The sequence below is a fragment of the Rhinoderma darwinii genome, chromosome 10 (genome assembly GCF_050947455.1).
Source record: "Rhinoderma darwinii isolate aRhiDar2 chromosome 10, aRhiDar2.hap1, whole genome shotgun sequence".
In the NCBI taxonomy this organism is placed as follows: domain Eukaryota; kingdom Metazoa; phylum Chordata; class Amphibia; order Anura; family Rhinodermatidae; genus Rhinoderma; species Rhinoderma darwinii.
In genome coordinates, this window is record NC_134696.1 from 14,571,557 (window position 1) to 14,590,039 (window position 18,483).

An 18,483-nucleotide genomic window follows, 5' to 3' on the forward strand; every position below is an offset into this window, starting at 1 on the left:
GGTTCAAGAGATAATAACTATTTTATAATTTGCTGCTGCTAAGACTTTATATAGAAGTTGTTCACATCTTTTACAGAAGTCAGAGTTGTTATAGGAGGTTCCCTGTTCAGGATCTGCATTTCTTGGCCAGAGAGTCCTGACCTGCACTACACAGACTACACATTGATGATAATGGGCACTGTGCAATGGTTAATTCCCTCTGTGGTGGCGCTGCAGGAAAATTAAACATTTACTGTACTTCCAGCTTTCTCCATAGATTACAGATGATCGATGGGGTCTCAGCAGTGGGGGGGAGGGGCAATCGACACTTTGTAATCTGTTTATTCTTTTAAGAGGTTGGGATTATCCAAAGAGAAGAATAAATTTTAATAAATATACAGATTGCACATAAGTGTAATTTTAATAGAATATGTTTTTACTCTGACTTTTATGTTAAGCAATTGGTTAATTTCTTGTTATAGCCGCTTTGTATTTGGAACCTTTCTTTGTACAGATAATAGTGCCGGGAAGTCGTGGGATCATCTGGGACATCATGGGGTATTATGAGGCTTCTGGCTATTCCCATTATAATAACATTGTGATAAAGATAAACATATAACATATAACTGTGGCTTTCCTTGAGAAGATCATTGTTACTTGTCTGCTCCTTATCATAGGTATTAAGAATCTCGAAATATAAACCTATGATTCCTCTTCAGTCTTAAGGGGGTTTTACACTGGGCAATTATCAGGCAGACCAGTCTTCATATAACGCTCGTTGACGATAATTGCCCTGTGTAAACAGAGCAGCGATCAGCAGATGAATGAGCAAACGCTCAATCATCTGCTGGTCGTATCGTTTTAAAAAACGAATATATTATCGTTGTGGGCAGCACATCTCCCTCAACGGTGACACGCTGCCATCATCATACAAATAAATGGGGACGAGCGATCGGAGTAACGACCGCTCGTCCCCATCCATAGCTCCATGTGACAGGAGCAAACGAGTGCCGATCAACAATGTTTTGTTAATTGGTGCTCATTGCACCGGCCGATTATCGGCGGCTGTAAAAGGGCCTTAAGAAACAGAAAGGTAAATGAAATACACAAAAAATATTAGTAACGCTTATCATGACATTTCTCATACTTAGGTATGATGTGTAGCGTCAATGGCCGCAAAAAAAAAGGGTTTGCTCACCCGCTGGTGGCCACAGCCGTGGATCTGTGAGCGCTGGCTTGCAGGAGACACCAGCACTCACTTCCGCTCCGGTCCGCTGTGTCCAGCAGAGTGCGCAAGGGAAATCATCATCATCAACCAGCCCATGATATCCTGGACTATAAGAAGGGCACTGCCCCTTTGCTCATTGCCTGAGCATTGTTAGTATTCCCATGTCAGTCTTGCAAATGGACCCTTAGTGTTAACCTGTTTCTGTTGTTTCCTGTGCCCTGCTACCTGTGTCCTGTATCCCATGCTGTGCCATGCTGTGCCCTTGTTATGCCACCTTAATAGGGATTCCATAGAGGTACATAGGGCCTCTTCTGTAGCCCTGTTTTACATGGAGGTATACAGAGATTTTATATGGAGGTATTATACGAAGGTGTAAGGAAGCCTTGCTTCTAAAGGAGAATATCTCTGTTCATAGCACACAGGAGCTATACGGCTATATACTATGGAAGGTTACAGCCTCTGTGTACTTCCGTACAAGCTCAGTGCAGAGGACTCTGCTTCTTGCCTGTGCCCTTAATCATGTTCTTACAAAATTCAATAGAATATAATTTTTTCTCCTTCTATATTTTCCTGGGGGCATTGGTTTGTAGAAAGAAGTGGCTGGGGCATCGGCAGTTTTATCTGGCTGGAACATAGCAGAAACCTCCCTACCTATATTAGTAAATGGTTTTGTGGCAGTTTTACAATTTATTACAGGAAACAAAAATATTTATGTAGATAAAAGTGATTATTCTTTTTTATACCAATGTTATGTTTATTACGGTTTTATATTACATTAGGAATGTATAGATCTTACTGAAGCGCTGACTTTTGTAATTATACTAAATATCCATTTTGTTCCTTTGAGTGGCGGCCACATCAGTGCAGCTCAAAAACAATTCTTAAAGATTTTGTTCTCTTTGGACTATCCCTACTTCTTACATGGGTCCCTTCACCAATGATGACTAAAAAAAACCTGATCCAATGAAGAGTTATGAAATTTACCTTCATCGTGTGGTGCCACCAGTTGTTTAAAGTGTATAGCAAAGTGGAGGTATACCTAATAAGTTGAGTGCTGGTGGACAAGCATGCTCAGTCACTCTCCCCATTGCCAGGTCTCAGGCTATAGAAATAGCTTTCCGCCCAGCTTGTCAGGGAAGGAGCAGAGATTATACTTGTAGTATGACATTATAGCTTAGGAGAATGTTTCTTCTCCGCTTGTTAGGACAGTAAAGCTCTGTATCCTGACAGCAAATATAAACCCTGTACATGTCCACTCAGTCTTACTACTTTTACTTTAATATATTTTCATTGGTTTCTAAGGGAGTGCATACTGTAGATGTCACACACTATATGTCTTTACTACTCTGCATCCCATATTACCTATCTTCAGGGGATGTAAGAAGGGGCTATATTGTATGGGGTAAGAGGGGGAGGGAGACTGATTCTGTTCATAGCCCCTCCCCCAGAAACACAGATTAATAGCAACACCAAGAGGGACACAGAGAAAAAAAAAATATGAGAGAGGCATTTATTTTATGCTAGAAACAATGTAACTTTTAAAACAGCTATTAAGAGCATTTCTGTACTTTGGTATGAAAATGATTAGTTGGATATCCCCTTTTAAGAAATCCCTAATAGGGTATTGGAAGATGGGTTTTATAAACCGGACAACCCCTTTAAAACATTATTTCATGGTTGAGCGTATACTTTTTGTCTGCTTAGCCATTACACACTGACAAATCAGCAAGTTTCTGTATTTTCCTTGTCTTATTTTTACTTTAAAAATAAAATAGATTTGTTTTTTTCAAAATCATTATTTCTCTATGTGAATTTATTATAACACAAGTTCCCATGACCGGCTCATGAATATAATAAGTCATCATGTGATAAGTTGATCTTAGTAACACACTTTGTAAATTGAATCCTGGTAATTATATAAAGACCTTGTGCCCCGGTCTAGAGGTAGTCACCCCGTCTGTGATACAGGAGTAGATGATGGATTCCAGTCCCCATAAGCTCTATCATGTACATGGCTTCGATTCCAGACAATATCTGGAACACTACTTTTCAGATAAACCTGACATGGCCTTTAGAGATGACACTTTGAAATTTCTTATTGAGAATCTTAGACAAGTTTTCGCAGTGGGTATGTATCCTGATTTTATTACTCCTAAGATACATTGACGTGTATATTATTGTATATTTAACTGGTTTAAAAAAATTAAATACACCCATCACAAAATACAGGCAGGATGACCAGTATAATGCAAAATACAGCATCTTTATTAGATATAAAATAAAATACAGAGGGGGTCCCACTTTTTGTCTGTATTCTGTCTTCCCTTTGTGCCTGTCTTGTTTAATTGTTTTCCCTAAATCGACACTTGTCAGTATAGGACTGCTGTGTTTATTGGTCAGGAACATGCACTTTGCTGTATTAACCCATTCATTTCTTTCTATAGGAGGTGTTTAGACTTTATTTGTGGGGATCCTTGTATCATGGGTTTGTCGATCCATTTTATATTCTATATTTTATTTTATATCTAATAAAGATGTTGTATTTTGCATTATACTGGTCATCCTGCCTGTATTTTGTGACAGGTGCATTTGATTTGCTTCAGGTGATTGGTGATTTGTGAGTCCCCTGTTGGAGTAATTGTTTAAAAATATGTAGAAACCGAATATAAATTGTTCATTTTTTATTTTTTATTTTTTTAAATGGTATTTACCATATGTGTGAGTCAGTACAAATACAGCTATACCAAATTGTTATATTTTTTTATGATTAGAACTTTTTCACAATAAAAGCAAGTTTTATGAATAAAGGATAAATATAAATTGGAAAACTTATTTTTTTTGTGATGTGGGACATCAGAGGGGGCAACCACATGGCCCAAGTCGTCTGGAAAATGACAGGGGGCAGAGCAAAACCCTGGTCGTTGAATAGGATGAAAAAAAATAATAATCTCAGGGCAACATTGCTTTCAACTCTGTATTCTCAAAAACTCTTTTGGGGATGATGGAGGACAACAAAATTTCAAATTCATACTTAACCATTTAAGTACCAGCCTGTTTTTGGCTTTCAGGACCAAACTATATATTTAGTTTTTTCATTGCTGCATTTCAAGAGACATGAGACATGACTTTTTATTTTCCGGTGACTTAACTATACATTTTTTTCGAGAGGATTTTTTGTGTTTTTTTGCCATTTTTGGGGTGCATATCTTTTATTGAATAACTTTTATACCATTTTCTTTCGGGGGGGAATTGGTTAAAAAGGCAAATGCAACATATATTACAGCAGGGGCCCGGATGTCAATCACTGCAGAGCTCCTGCTGTTGATCACATGGGCACAGATCCTGTGTCTGTGCGGTGGCCATGACGTAGATATATGTCATGTTGTCTTTAGTTAAGGCTCTCCATGACATACAAGTGTGTAATTGTGGCTTAAGGGGTTAAATATGCTGTTATTTGACAATTTTCACTACTGTAATTTTTTTGTCCTCCTCCAACTATGTTTTTTGACCAACTATAATCTAATCTCTAAATTCTGTAGTTCTAGGTTCAGTAAAAAATATCCACAACTAGAAACAAAAAAAACACCAACAATCATTTTATGCTTGAGTTACTAATGTCAGAAATAATAATATTTTTTCATCATACTTATATTTAGAGGATGTTGTCATATTGGGATAGAGATATCACTTTCTTTATCACATCAGACTGAACATGAATGGCGACTCGGCAGGGTTATTCATTTGGAGATTCTACACAGGGTCAGGTCCAGTCACGTCACTAGAACTCCAAAACTAAAAGGGGAAAAAGTCATCATAAAATAAATCAAAGAAAAATGTGGAATAAAGCTAAAAGCTGAAGTATAGCCAGTAAAAAGTCTGGAAAAAATAATATAGGTTTCCTATGTGAGCTGCAGATATAAATCTTCTTTGACACCCAAGGAGCCAAAATAAAGCTCATAAAGCCTTAGAAAGTTGACTATATTTTCAATTTTTTTTTTTAATGCATTAAGTCTACTATTAGGATTTCTGAGCCTGCTTAACCCCTTTGGGACCAGGCCAATTTGAGTTTTTCATTTTAGTTTTTTCCTCCCCACCTTCCAAAAGCCATAACTTTTCTATTTCTTTGTCGACATAGCCGTATGAGGGCTTGTTTTGTGCGAGACAAGTTGTAGTTTTTCATGCTGCCATTAATTGTACCACATAATGTACTGTGAATCTGAAAAAAAAACTATTTGTGTGGTGAAATGGGCGAATACACCATTTTTTGGGGCTTTTGTTTTTACGGCGTCCATCAGGTGGTAAAAACGACATATTCACCTTATTCTACAGATTGATACAAATACGGTAATACCAAATTTATATGTTTTGTTTTATGTTATACCGCTTTTAAAAAAATAAAACTATTTGCTAACAAAAAATAATGTTTTGTGTCGCCATATTCTGAGAGCCATAACTTTTTTATTTTATGCATCGATTTAAAGGTGTGAGGGCTTAAATTTTGCAGGGCGAGTTGTAGTTTTCACCGATACCATTTTGGGGTACATGGGACTTTTTGATCACTTTTTATTCCTTTTTTTGTAGAGGTAAGGTGACCAAAAAACAGCAATTTTTATATTTTATATATATATTTTTTTTACGTTGTTCACCGAGCGGGTTAAACAACGCTATATTGTGATAGTTTGGACTTTTAGGGACTTTTTAACTTTTAATATTTAATTTTTTGAAACATTATAAAAATCTTTATTTAACTGTTTTTACTTTTTTTTTTACTACTCCCCCTAGGGGACTTGAAGCAGGGATCGTTGTAACGCTTGCATGATAAACTGCAATACTAACGTATTTGCAGTATATCGTGATTCTGACAGTCTCCTTTGAAGCCCTCAAAGTAGTACAAAGATGGCAGACCTGGGGGCCTTTATTAGGCCCCCAGGCTGCCATAACAACCACTGTAAATGGCAGATCGTGGGGCGTGATGGCGTGTTTGAGGGGGCGCCCCCCTGATTTTAACAATTTAAATGCCACTGTCGCAATTGGCGGCATTTAAGGTGTTAAATGGGCGGAGTTAAAGTGATCTTTGATTTCACCCATTGCAGTGAGGTGTCGGCTGTGTAACAGCCCACTACATACTTCCCCTTAATGGCTGCAGCGTACCAGTACGTGACATCTTGTTAAGGGGTTAATACATTTTGTTGAATATCCGAGCCTATAGCTTCCCTTCGGACACCTTATATGATTTCTGTGTTACCAGCATGTTAAAATATGCAATCCATACACGTGGGTAAGGATTTTTTTTTTCCCGTACTGACTATACTACACAGTATTAATTTATCTTCTTTTCTGATTTTTATATGTATATAGTTTGCTTGAAGTGATATAGACTTATGTCTTTGTTTATCCTCAAAATCAAATGAGAGTTGAAGGCCCCATGCACAAGACCGTAGAATTTGCTTTTCTTTAACACAATTTTTATTAAAGGTTTTTCAAAGTTATACAAAAATAAACAAGACATTAACATTGGAAATATTGAAATGTTTTTTTTTCCAAATTTATGAAATCGCAAAAAGCATAAAGATTTAAAGTTAATCTAATAGTCAGTATACACATACATGTATTAGAAACATACTGGGTACATAATAAGATAATCATAGTGTCGTTAATTAATAATGTAACCAGAGTTGAACTTCCATAAGTTTAATTTTTACTATTTTACACCTTTCCAATGTAAAAAAAAACAAAAAACAAAAAAAACAAAAAACATAAAAACATACAGACAAACATAAAGTCCCTGCCCTAGGATTTAGAATATACATAAGGACCCTAATACACTTTTATGAGGTCTTTCTATAATGGAAGCTGTGAGCCATTTAGACCATTTGTAAACAAATTCCTGTGTCTTATGTAGTCTTGTGGAAATTAAATGTTCCATAATACAATTGTACTGAACCTTGTGCAAGATTTCTATCTTAGACGGAATAGAAGCGCTTTTCCATCTCTGAGCAATACTTGTTCTCGCTACAGTTAGCACATGTACCATAACCGTGCTATTCTCAATGCCTATATCCTCTAATTTCAAAGAAAGCAGTGCTACTTCTGGTCCCCAAGGAACCGGAAAACCGATTATGCTGGTTAACATTCGTTGTATCTCTACTCAAAATGGAGCGATGACATCACAACTCCACCAAATATGTAATAATGAGCCAACAGAAGCGTTGCATCGCCAACAGATATAGGACACCATAGGAAACATTTTGGATAGGCGGTATGGAGTCATGTACCATCTATAAAGCAATTTTCGAGAGGCTTCTAGATGATTTACACAGTGGGAAGACTTAGAACAGATTTTAAAAGCCGCCTCCCACTGTTCATACTATATGTACCTCCCAACTCCAATTCCCATTTTTGTATAAAATTAAGGGTAGGCAAAGAAGATTCATCCTGATGAATTGCCTCATAGGCTTTAGATATTCCTTTAGTTATCAACTTGGGGTTATAAAAATATTTTTCATAATTAGAAGTGGGGGCATTGACTGTAAACTTAACAGTGGAAAGAAAATGTCTCAACTGAAAATATTTATAAAAATCCTTAGGGTTTAGATCATATTTAGAAAAGATTATAGAATAGGGTAACAATAAATTGTTATCGTATAATAATTCCAATGAACTAATACCTTTAGTAGTCCATTCTGAAAAATTTGAATTAGGTATGCAACGTTGCACCATAGCTAAAGAAACCATACTACGTCTAAGAGGAAGAATAGGGGCATTATCAGACACACCGTTCCAAATCTGAATAGATGCTTTAATTGTAGGGGATAATTTACCCAATATGTGTTCCCCCATCCTCACAGAGCCCAACACATCCTTTAAGTCTGAACTGTGTAATATATGCGCTTCTAACTCCACCCAGCGCTTATTTTTATCATATAACCACCAATGTTTTAATTGGTCCAGAATGGCCGCATTATAGTAAGCAAGAATATTCGGATATCCCAGACCTCCTTTAGCTACAGACAAATGCAGTATTTTTGCTGCAACCCTTGGCTTCTTCCCATTCCAAATGAATCTTGTAAATACCATTTGAATACGTCTTAGAATAGATTTGGGAATTGGGATTGGGAGGTTTTGAAAGTAATACAACACTTTTGGGAGAAGTAGCATTTTAGAGGCTGCAATACGGCCCATCCAGGATAAAGGAAATCTAGAGTAGGATATGATGTCCTTATTCAAAACCTGCAGTAAAGTGTTATAGTTAACTGACATCAACTTACCACATGGGTAGGTAAGAGAAATCCCTAAATAAGTAATTGTTCCTTCAGCCCATTTAAAGGGAAATTCCTTTTGTAATTGCAACTGTGTATATTTTGGAATGCCCATGTTTAAAATTAAAGATTTTGATGTATTGATTTTATAATAACTGATCTCCCCAAATTCCTGGATGAGTCGGAGTATATAAGGCAAAGTGTCTCCAGGAGAGGACAAACACAATATAACGTCATCCGCAAAGAGACCTATACGATGTTCAATGTGTCCTATGGAGACTCCTCTAATACGGGATGATATTTTGACCGCCGCAGCAAAGGGCTCAATCGCCAATGTAAATATCATGGGTGATAAAGGGCATCCCTGTCTTGTACCATTGGTTATAAAAAAGGGACTTGATAACGCGCCTGTACTATAAACCTGAGCCGAGGGAGAGGTATACATGGCCATAATGGCAGATAAAAAGGAATTTCGGATCCCAAACTTCCCCAATACCTCCCTTAAGTACCCCCAATGAACCCGATCGAATGCCTTCTCCGCATCCAAGGTAAGAAGCAGAGAAGGCATCCGCCTAACCTCAACCTCAGAAATAATATTTATAAACTGTCTGGTACTATCCACTGTTTGTCTCCCTTTTACAAATCCCACTTGATCAGGACTGATCAGCTGGGGAAGAATATCTGCCAGTCTACAGGACAAAATCTTTGCATAGATTTTTAGATCTGTATTTAGCAAAGAAATAGGTCGAAAATTAGAGGGGACGTCCGAGGGTTTACCCGGCTTAGGTATGGGGACCACAAGGGCCTTTAACATTTCAGAGGGAAATGCTTCATTTTTAATTGCCTCATTAAAAGTTTTAACCATATAGGGGGCTAAGATCGTTTTATAAAGTTTAAAATATTCACCAGTTAGCCCATCAGGCCCAGGGGATTTATGGGCTTTAAGTGACATTATAGCTTTAAGAATCTCTCCCTCCGTTATAGGTATAGAGAGGCTTTGTAATTGGGTCTGAGAAATAGAAGGGAGATCTATTTGAGCTAAAAAACTCTTAATATTATCTAGTTGAGGCTGCACAGTAAGGCTATGTTCACACGGAGTATTTTGGGGGAGGAATATCTGCCTCAAAGCTCCAAACGGAATTTTGAGGCAGATATTCCTCCCCCAAAATACGTGTGAATAGCAATGATCGCGCCGTTTTTCGCCCGCGGCCATTGAGCGCCGCGGGCAGAAAACACGCTTTCTCCTGCCTCCCATTGAAGTCAATGGGAGGTCGGAGGCGGAAGCGCCCGAAGATAGGGCATGTCGCTTCTTTTTCCCGCGAGGCAGTTTTACTGCTCGAGGGAAAAAGACGCCGACGCCTCCCATTGAAATCAATGGGAGGCGTTCTCGGGCCGTTTCTGCCGAGTTTTGCGACGCGGTTTCTGCGTCAAAAAACTCGGCAAAAGACCCCGTGTGAACATAGCCTAAGAGGGTGATTTCTTAAATTATAAAGTGATTCATAATATTCTGCCAAAGTGTTAGCTATCCCCTTGGGATCCATTATACGTTTTTTCCCTGCATTATACATAAAGGGGATTCGAGATTTTACATCCCTTGTTTTGAGTTGCCTAGCCAATAATGCCCCAGCTTTATTACCACTCCAATAGAATGTCATTTTTAATTTTCGTAAGGCCAAGTCATATTTATAAATATTCAGCTCATGTAATTGATGAGTAAGCTCTGAAATTTCGGCTGCCTGTTCTACTGAGTAAGAATTTTTATTTAATCTATGTAAAGTGCTTAGCCTAAGAAGTAGCTGACTTTCAGTATTTTTTGTCGATTTTTTAATATGTGAGGCTATTTTGATAAAGTGGCCTCTAATAGTTGCCTTATGGGCACACCACACAGTAGTATCTTTGACTTGACCATTATCATTATAAAGGAAGTATTCTTCTAACTGAGATCTAGATTGAGAGGCATATTTAGGATGACTGAGGACAAAATTATTTCGTCTCCATACAGAGTCCTGCGGCCGAGTAAACTGCTCTTGTATAGACAGTGATATTGGGGCATGGTCGGACCAATCTAAACATCCTATCGAGACAGAGTGGATATGGTCTAAAAGATCCCTATTTATAAGAAAAAAGTCAATCCTCGTGTATATTTTATGAGGATTCGAAAAAAAGGTGTAGTCACGGTCACTATAGTGATGCACTCTCCAAATGTCAAAAAGGCCATGTTTGTGTAATAAAGAAAAAGCAGACGTAGGTTCCTTACATTTTACAGTAAATGTTGAATCCATAGTAGGCCATAATGTCAAATTAAAGTCACCCACTAGTATCATTGAGCCCTTTTTGTATTGATTTGCTAATTTAATCATCTTTCGCAGAAACCTGTCTTGTTTACAATTAGGGGCATATACCGATAGGATAGTGTACTGAATATTGTTCAGAAGACAATTTAACAAAATGTAACGACCATTTTCATCCACAATTTCATTTTGCAAATGAAATGCAACCGAGTCCCTTATTGCTATAGAGACCCCACATTTCTTGCCTACCGCTGGTGCTGAAAATATATGTGGAAATTTTTTATGTTCACATGACTGGGCTGTAAATCTACAGGGTTTTACACTTTTTCGTAAAGACAGGACAAATAGGAAAGGTGGTGGTGTATGTCTGTATGTGAGAAGTGATATGAAGGCGAGTGTGAAAGAGACAATAGTGGGTGAAGACTGTGAGGAGGTTGAAACCTTGTGGGTGGAACTAGAAAGGGAGGTAAACACTGAAAAAATTACTTTTGGTGTAATCTATAGACCCCCCAATATAACTGAGGAGATGGAAGGTCAGATATATAAACAGATGGAGCGGGCTGCACAGGCGGGTACTGTTGTGATAATGGGAGATTTTAATTTCCGGGATATTAATTGGTGTCATGGTTCGGCTTCAACTGCAAAGGGGAGACATTTCCTCAACCTGTTGCAGGAAAATTTTATGGGCCAGTTTGTGGAAGACCCGACTAGAGGTGAAGCTCTGTTGGATCTGGTCATTTCTAATAATGCAGATCTTGTTGGGAATGTCAATGTTCGTGAAAACCTCGGTAACAGTGATCATAATATGGTTACATTTTACCTATACTGTAAAAAACAAACGCAGGCTGGGAGGGCAAAAACATTTAATTTTAATTTTAAGAAAGCCAATTTCCCCAGGATGAGGGCTGCAATTCAGGATATAGACTGGGAAGAACTAATGTCAAATAATGGAACAAATGATAAATGGGAGATTTTCAAATCTACTTTGAGTTATTATAGTGCAAAATTTATTCCTACAGGTAATAAGTATAAACGACTCAAATTAAACCCCACATGGCTTACACCTTCTGTGAAAGGGGCAATACATGACAAAAAAAGGGCATTTAAAAAATACAAATCTGAGGGTACAGCTGTAGCCTTTGTAAAATATAAAGAGCGTAATAAAATCTGTAAAAATGTAATAAAATTAGCAAAAATACAAAATGAAAGGCAGGTGGCCAAGGATAGTAAAACAAATCCTAAAAAATTCTTCAAGCATATAAATGCAAAAAAGCCAAGGTCTGAACATGTAGGACCCCTAGATAATGGTAATGGGGAGTTGATCACAGGGGATCAAGAGAAGGCAGAGTTACTAAATGGGTTCTTTAGCTCTGTATATACAACAGAAGAAAGAGCAGCTGATGTAGCCGGTGCCAGTGCTGTTAATATATCAGTTGATATACTGAATTGGATGAATGTAGAGATGGTCCAAGCTAAATTAAATAAAATAAATGTGCACAAGGCTCCGGGACCAGATGGGTTACACACTAGAGTTCTTAAAGAGCTTAGTTCAGTTATTTCTGTCCCCCTTTTCATAATATTCAGAGAATCTCTAGTGACAGGTATAGTGCCAAGGGACTGGCGCAGGGCAAATGTGGTGCCTATTTTCAAAAAGGGCTCTAGGTCTTCCCCGGGTAATTATAGACCAGTAAGCTTAACATCCATCGTGGGGAAAATGTTTGAGGGGCTATTGAGGGACTATATACAGGATTATGTGACAATAAATAGCATTATAAGTGACAGCCAGCACGGTTTTACTAAGGACAGAAGTTGTCAAACTAACCTAATCTGTTTTTATGAAGAGGTGAGCAGAAGTCTAGACAGAGGGGCCGCTGTGGATTTAGTGTTTTTGGACTTTGCAAAGGCATTTGACACTGTCCCCCATAGACGCCTAATGGGTAAATTAAGGACTATAGGTTTAGAAAATATAGTTTGTAATTGGATTGAGAATTGGCTCAAGGACCGTATCCAGAGGGTTGTGGTCAATGATTCCTTCTCTGAATGGTCCCCGGTTATAAGTGGTGTACCCCAGGGTTCAGTGCTGGGACCACTATTATTCAACTTATTTATTAATGATATAGAGGAAGGGATTAATAGCACTATTTCTATTTTTGCAGATGACACCAAGCTATGTAATATAGTTCAGACTATGGAAGATGTTCATGAATTACAGGCAGATTTAAACAAACTAAGTGTTTGGGCGTCCACTTGGCAAATGAAGTTTAATGTAGATAAATGTAAAGTTATGCATCTTGGTACCAACAACCTGCATGCATCATATGTCCTAGGGGGCGCTACACTGGCGGATTCACTTGTTGAGAAGGATCTGGGTGTACTTGTAAATCATAAACTCAATAACAGCATGCAGTGTCAATCAGCTGCTTCAAAGGCCAGCAGGATATTGTCGTGTATTAAAAGAGGCATGGACTCGCGGGACAGGGATGTAATAATGCCACTTTACAAAGCATTAGTGAGGCCTCATCTAGAATATGCAGTTCAGTTCTGGGCTCCAGTTCATAGAAAGGATGCCCTGGAGTTGGAAAAAATACAAAGAAGAGCAACGAAGCTAATAAGGGGCATGGAGAATTTAAGTTATGAGGAAAGATTGAAAGAATTAAACCTATTTAGCCTTGAAAAAAGACGACTAAGGGGGGACATGATTAACTTATATAAATATATTAATGGCACATACAAAAAATATGGTGAAATCCTGTTCCTTGTAAAACCCCCTCAAAAAACAAGGGGGCACTCCCTCCGTCTGGAGAAAAAAAGGTTCAAGCTGCAGAGGCGACAAGGCTTCTTTACAGTGAGAACTGTGAATCTATGGAATAGTCTACCGCAGGAGCTGGTCACAGCAGGGACAGTAGATGGCTTTAAAAAAGGGTTAGATAATTTCCTAGAACAAAAAAATATCAGCTCCTATGTGTAGAAATTTTTCCTTCCCTTTTCCCTTCCCTTGGTTGAACTTGATGGACATGTGTCTTTTTTCAGCCGTACTAACTATGTAACTATGTAACTATGTAACTATGTTTAAGTCTGCAGGCGTCTTCTTTATTAAGGTGTGTTTCTTGAATACATAACACATCCGCTTGAGAAAGTGAGGCCTCAGACCATAATTTTGAACGTTTAAATGGGGAATTTAACCCCTTAACATTATGTGAAACAATTTTGAAAACCATTCCTAACAAAGAAGGGTTGTTTACCCCTTATTAAGCAACTAGCTCTTAAAGAAGGAGAAATCTCCACAGCAGACCCAGTTCTAATTTCGTATACAATGTTTACACATTTCCAAGAAATAAGATAGAATATTATCCATGAACAGAAGGACCACATACCACAACATAACAACAGAGAAAAAATAAATAAAAAAATAATATCAAAATAAGAGAAAAAATAAATAAATAAATAATAAACGGGGTTCTTGGCGTTCCCACACCAAGAGTCCCTACATATAGGGTTACGTTCTAAAGCGGGGTCCAAGTATAACATACCTGGAAAGAAAAAATATATAATATGGCATTCACGGCTTTTAGCTTCGTGCCTTTATACAGATTTATACAGATCTAAAATAAAAATAAAAAATAGATGAGCTGAAACACCCTTTTCCGTACAGACATCTACAAATATGATTCAGAATGATTCAGAATAAGCAACATTGGTTCAAGGAGTCATCTTGACATTACGATCTACAGTGTCCCACTCCTTAGGTAAAGTAAGAAGAGCCGACCCAGTTCTTTTAGGAGAAGATCCGGGGCTGCTCATTAACCCCCATTCTTGACATAGACGCTCGGCATCCCTTGGAGATGTAGCCACAATTTTTGTTCCGTTTTTTGAAATGACAAGTTTAACCGGAAATCCCCATTTGTACGATATACCTTGATCTCGTAGAATCTTAGTACTGTGAACAAACGCTCTCCTCTTAGCCAAGGTAGCTGCAGATAGATCCGCAAATATAGAAATCAGATGGAATTTTGCAGGCAGGGTAGGTTCAGAGCGTGATGCTTCCACCAACTTTTCTTTAATATGGAAAAAGTGAATACGTACTATGACGTCCCTCGGAACTGTGGCAGGCAAGCTTTTAGGCTTTGGTAAGCGATGAGCTCTATCAATGGTTAAATCAGTGGGAGAGGCAAGCGGTAGTAAATTTTTAAAGAAATCCACCATAAATTCTACCAACTGATCTGCCTTAATTTGCTCAGAAATACCTCTGAACCTCAGGTTGTTCCTCCTGGAACGATCCTCGATATCAGCAAGTTTTGCTTTAACAAATTCAAGTTCCTTTTCCATAGCAGTAGATGCATCCACAAGATCATTATGGGCTGTAGTAAGCTCAGACATTTTATACTCTATATGGGAAGTCCGTTCTCCTATTGAAGTGACCTCAGTTTGAAGTTTCCCCATAGCTTTAAATAGATCAGTGTGCAGTGATTTATGCAGATCTGCCAATAAATTTTTCATAGTGGCTACAGTGACAAGATCATCTGAACCAGGGTCTGTATTATACTGTAATGGGGAGGAAGGAGAGCTTGAACTATCATCCCCCATAGTTATAGGCAAAGCAGAGACAGAGGATACCTGAGCACATGAGCGACCATGTGCGACAGCAGTAGCAGCAGCAGTCCCACACTTCGTCTCAGCCAACAATCCTGGACGTGCAGGGGGGCCCAAAGTCGGACTCCGAGCCGGGTCCAATAAGGCTTCAGGTAAGAGGGGATCCCCCTCTGCTTGTACAGTCCTCTGGTACCTTTGAAAAGGTGATATATCTTCCTGTCCTCGGGTCTCAGCGTCATCTTGGAGTGAATCTGAAGCTGGAAAGAAGCTTGTGAGCTTCAGAGGGCTCTTTCTTTTCCGACCTCTCACCATGCTGTCTCTCTCCCCTTCTGGTTGTCTGATAGCAGGAAAAGGGCTAAAGCAATGCAGAGATCTGCAAGATCTGTAAGGCTAACGAGCCGGGTGGTGCTGCTTAGTATGCCGTTCAGCAGGAGCTCAGACCTCACATGTCGACCTCATGCACTGAGAGCCACACCCCGTAGAATTTACTTTTAATTACGGACCGTAATTACGGACCCATTTATTTTTATGGCCGAAGGACAACTTCCCGTATAAGGTGTCCGGGCCGTAGTAACCTTCTGTAAAAAAGAGGACATGTCCTATCATTTTATTTTACAGACCATGCTCCCATACTTCATATGGGGAGCACGGTCTGCAAATGCTGATGACTGTCCACGGCCGGCCGTACCCGTAATCACGAAACCGTGATATCGGGCGAGTTTGTGTGCATGGGGCCTCACAGATTAGATGTTTTAGTATTCTGATTTTTTTTTCTGCAGGTCATATTAATGGAGACATCTTGGTTGACCTCAGTACTGGTTCCATCATTCATCATCTATTTTCAGCCAGTGAGTTTTTCAAAAACATCATAGTGCTGAAGGTCAATAATAGATGCATCATGGAGCTGAAGAGATGGGTGGATGAACGTACTGGAGCATTTTATTGGGGCCATACATCAACATTTCTTCAAGAGAAAGAAGAACAAAGGTGATATATTTGTTTCAATATCAAGGCAAACCACTGTCATTGTTGTTGTGGCTCTAGATACAACAAATATAATGGGAAATTGGCAGACCCCAAAAAAGTTTTTCTCTGTTGACCTCTTGCTGACATTCAACGCATACTTACATAATAACCGACAAGGGGAAGTATAGAGCCGGCTCATGTTCTGGGCCCGCTTCATGATAAGCGGATGTGATCTGTGTGTTACAACCGACACTTCACTACAACGAGCTGAAACCCTCTCGCTTAACCCCTTAGATATCGCGGTCAATAACAACTGCGACATCTAAACAGCACTCTCTGATGTCCCATCACACCGCCGTGACACGATTGCCAATGGTGCCAATGGATGTCATGGCAGCCATAGGGCCTAATAAAGACCCCCATGTCTGCTATCTTTGTGCTCCTATAAAGGCCTGCCAGAGGCATGGATTAATAGTAGTCTGTTAAAATCACGATCGCTGGTTCCAAGTTCCCTAGGGGGACTAATAAAAAAAAGTTAAAAAAAACTGTAACATAAAGGTTTTTTTTGTACAAAAGAAATATTGAAAGTTAAAAAATAAACTTTTCCTATTTTCCCCTAAAAAAAAAATAAACAGAATTGATATCATTATATCCGTAAAAGTCTGAACTATTACAATTTATTCAACCCGCACGGTGAACAGAATTGCTGTTTTTTTGGTCACCTCATCTCTCACAAGAAAACAAAGTCAAAAGTGATCAAAAGTCATATGAACCCCAATATGGTCCCAATAAAAACTATAGCTCATACCCCAAAAAAATAAGCCCTCACAACGCTTAATCAATGAAAAATTATAAATGTTATGGCTTTCAGAATATGTAGACACACAACAAATGTTATTTTTTAACAATTATTATTTTTCTTGTAAAAGTAGTAAAACCACAAAAAAAAACGATATCAATTTGGTATCGCTGTAATCGTATTGACCCACAGAATAAAGATAATATGTCCTTTTTATTACATGGTGAATGTTGTAAAAACAAAACCCAGAAACAATGAAGGAATTGCTGCTTTTTTCCAATTTCCACAAATAATTTTTTTACAGTTTCCCAGTGCATTATATAATACAATGAGTAATGGCATGCAAAACGTAACCCTCATGCGGCTGTATCTATGGAGAAATGGCTTATGGAAGGTGGGGATGAAAAAACAAAAATGAAAATCCGACAAATGTCTGCGGCCGGGAAGGGGTTAATACTCAAGTCAGGTATAAAAATTCTGTTCCCCACTCAGTTTAATATTCTTATCCATAGGCGGCGGTATTATGCAAGTTAAAGCTGGGAAGGCACAGTATAAGCCTGACACTTGGTGCATCAGCATTGGATAATTTCAAGCTTTACCTCTAGTATTGCAAGTCAATAGTCCAGTGCTAAGTTCTGAACCACCATGTTGATGTTGACTATGGGATAATTATTCTCCTTGTCTTTTTTATTTACCAGTGACCAGTCTGAGGACAAAGAAGGAAAAGTGAGATCAGCCATTCAACATGTTGTGAAATGCGACCTGGAGAAAGAGAATATGACAGACCCGCTGGTCTTACCACCAGCAGATTGTGTCATCAGTGCTGGTCTTCTGGATGCTATCAGCAAAGATCAAGATAATTACATCAGATATCTGAGGAAGTTCTCTAGGTTGCTGAATCCTGGAGGACACCTCATATTAATTGGGGTTTTAGATTCAACATATTTTATAGTTGGGAAAGACAAGTACCATGTTTTCACATATGATGAGGATTTTGTCAGGAAAGTTCTAGTTGGAGAAGGATTTATCATTGATTACTTTAAGGTCAAGGAGAGAACGGCTGCGACTGTCATTAATGACTATAAGTCTATTATATTCATTGTAGCTCACAAAGAGAAGTAGGTTGAAACGTACAACGTTTCATGTCATTAGTTTATTTGATAAACTTGATAAAATATAATAATCAAAAAGAATCTTCCATAGGCCTCATGCACATGGCCGTACCTGTAATCACGGCCCGCGATTGGGGTCACGGCCGGCCGCCGACGGACGCAGTCTGCAGTCCGCATTTTTGTCCCGTTCTCCCATAAAAAATTTGGGGTGCACGGAACGTAAAATCCGAAAAATAGGCTCCATTATTCCCGGCTCAGC

At 38.6% G+C, this 18,483-nt stretch overlaps 1 protein-coding gene across 1 annotated transcript; it reads left to right on the forward strand.

The window, feature by feature from the left end:
* The first annotated feature begins 3,184 nt into the window (after positions 1-3,184).
* On the forward strand, positions 3,185-18,234 carry LOC142662481 (nicotinamide N-methyltransferase-like). Its single transcript, XM_075840689.1, has 3 exons — positions 3,185-3,335; positions 16,127-16,334; positions 17,811-18,234. The coding sequence occupies exons 1-3, from the start codon at positions 3,185-3,187 to the stop codon at positions 18,232-18,234; spliced, it is 783 nt and encodes a 260-aa protein (XP_075696804.1).
* The last annotated feature ends 249 nt before the right edge of the window (positions 18,235-18,483 follow it).

Excerpts from the sequence above, each read along its gene's own strand:
- LOC142662481 (XM_075840689.1), top strand. The coding sequence starts at position 3,185 with ATGGATTCCAGTCCCCATAAGCTCTATCATGTACATGGCTTCGATTCC. Across the intron at positions 3,336-16,126 it reads TAGACAAGTTTTCGCAGTGG|GTCATATTAATGGAGACATC; the intron begins GTATGTATCCTG and ends TTTTTTCTGCAG. Across the intron at positions 16,335-17,810 it reads CAAGAGAAAGAAGAACAAAG|TGACCAGTCTGAGGACAAAG; the intron begins GTGATATATTTG and ends TTTATTTACCAG.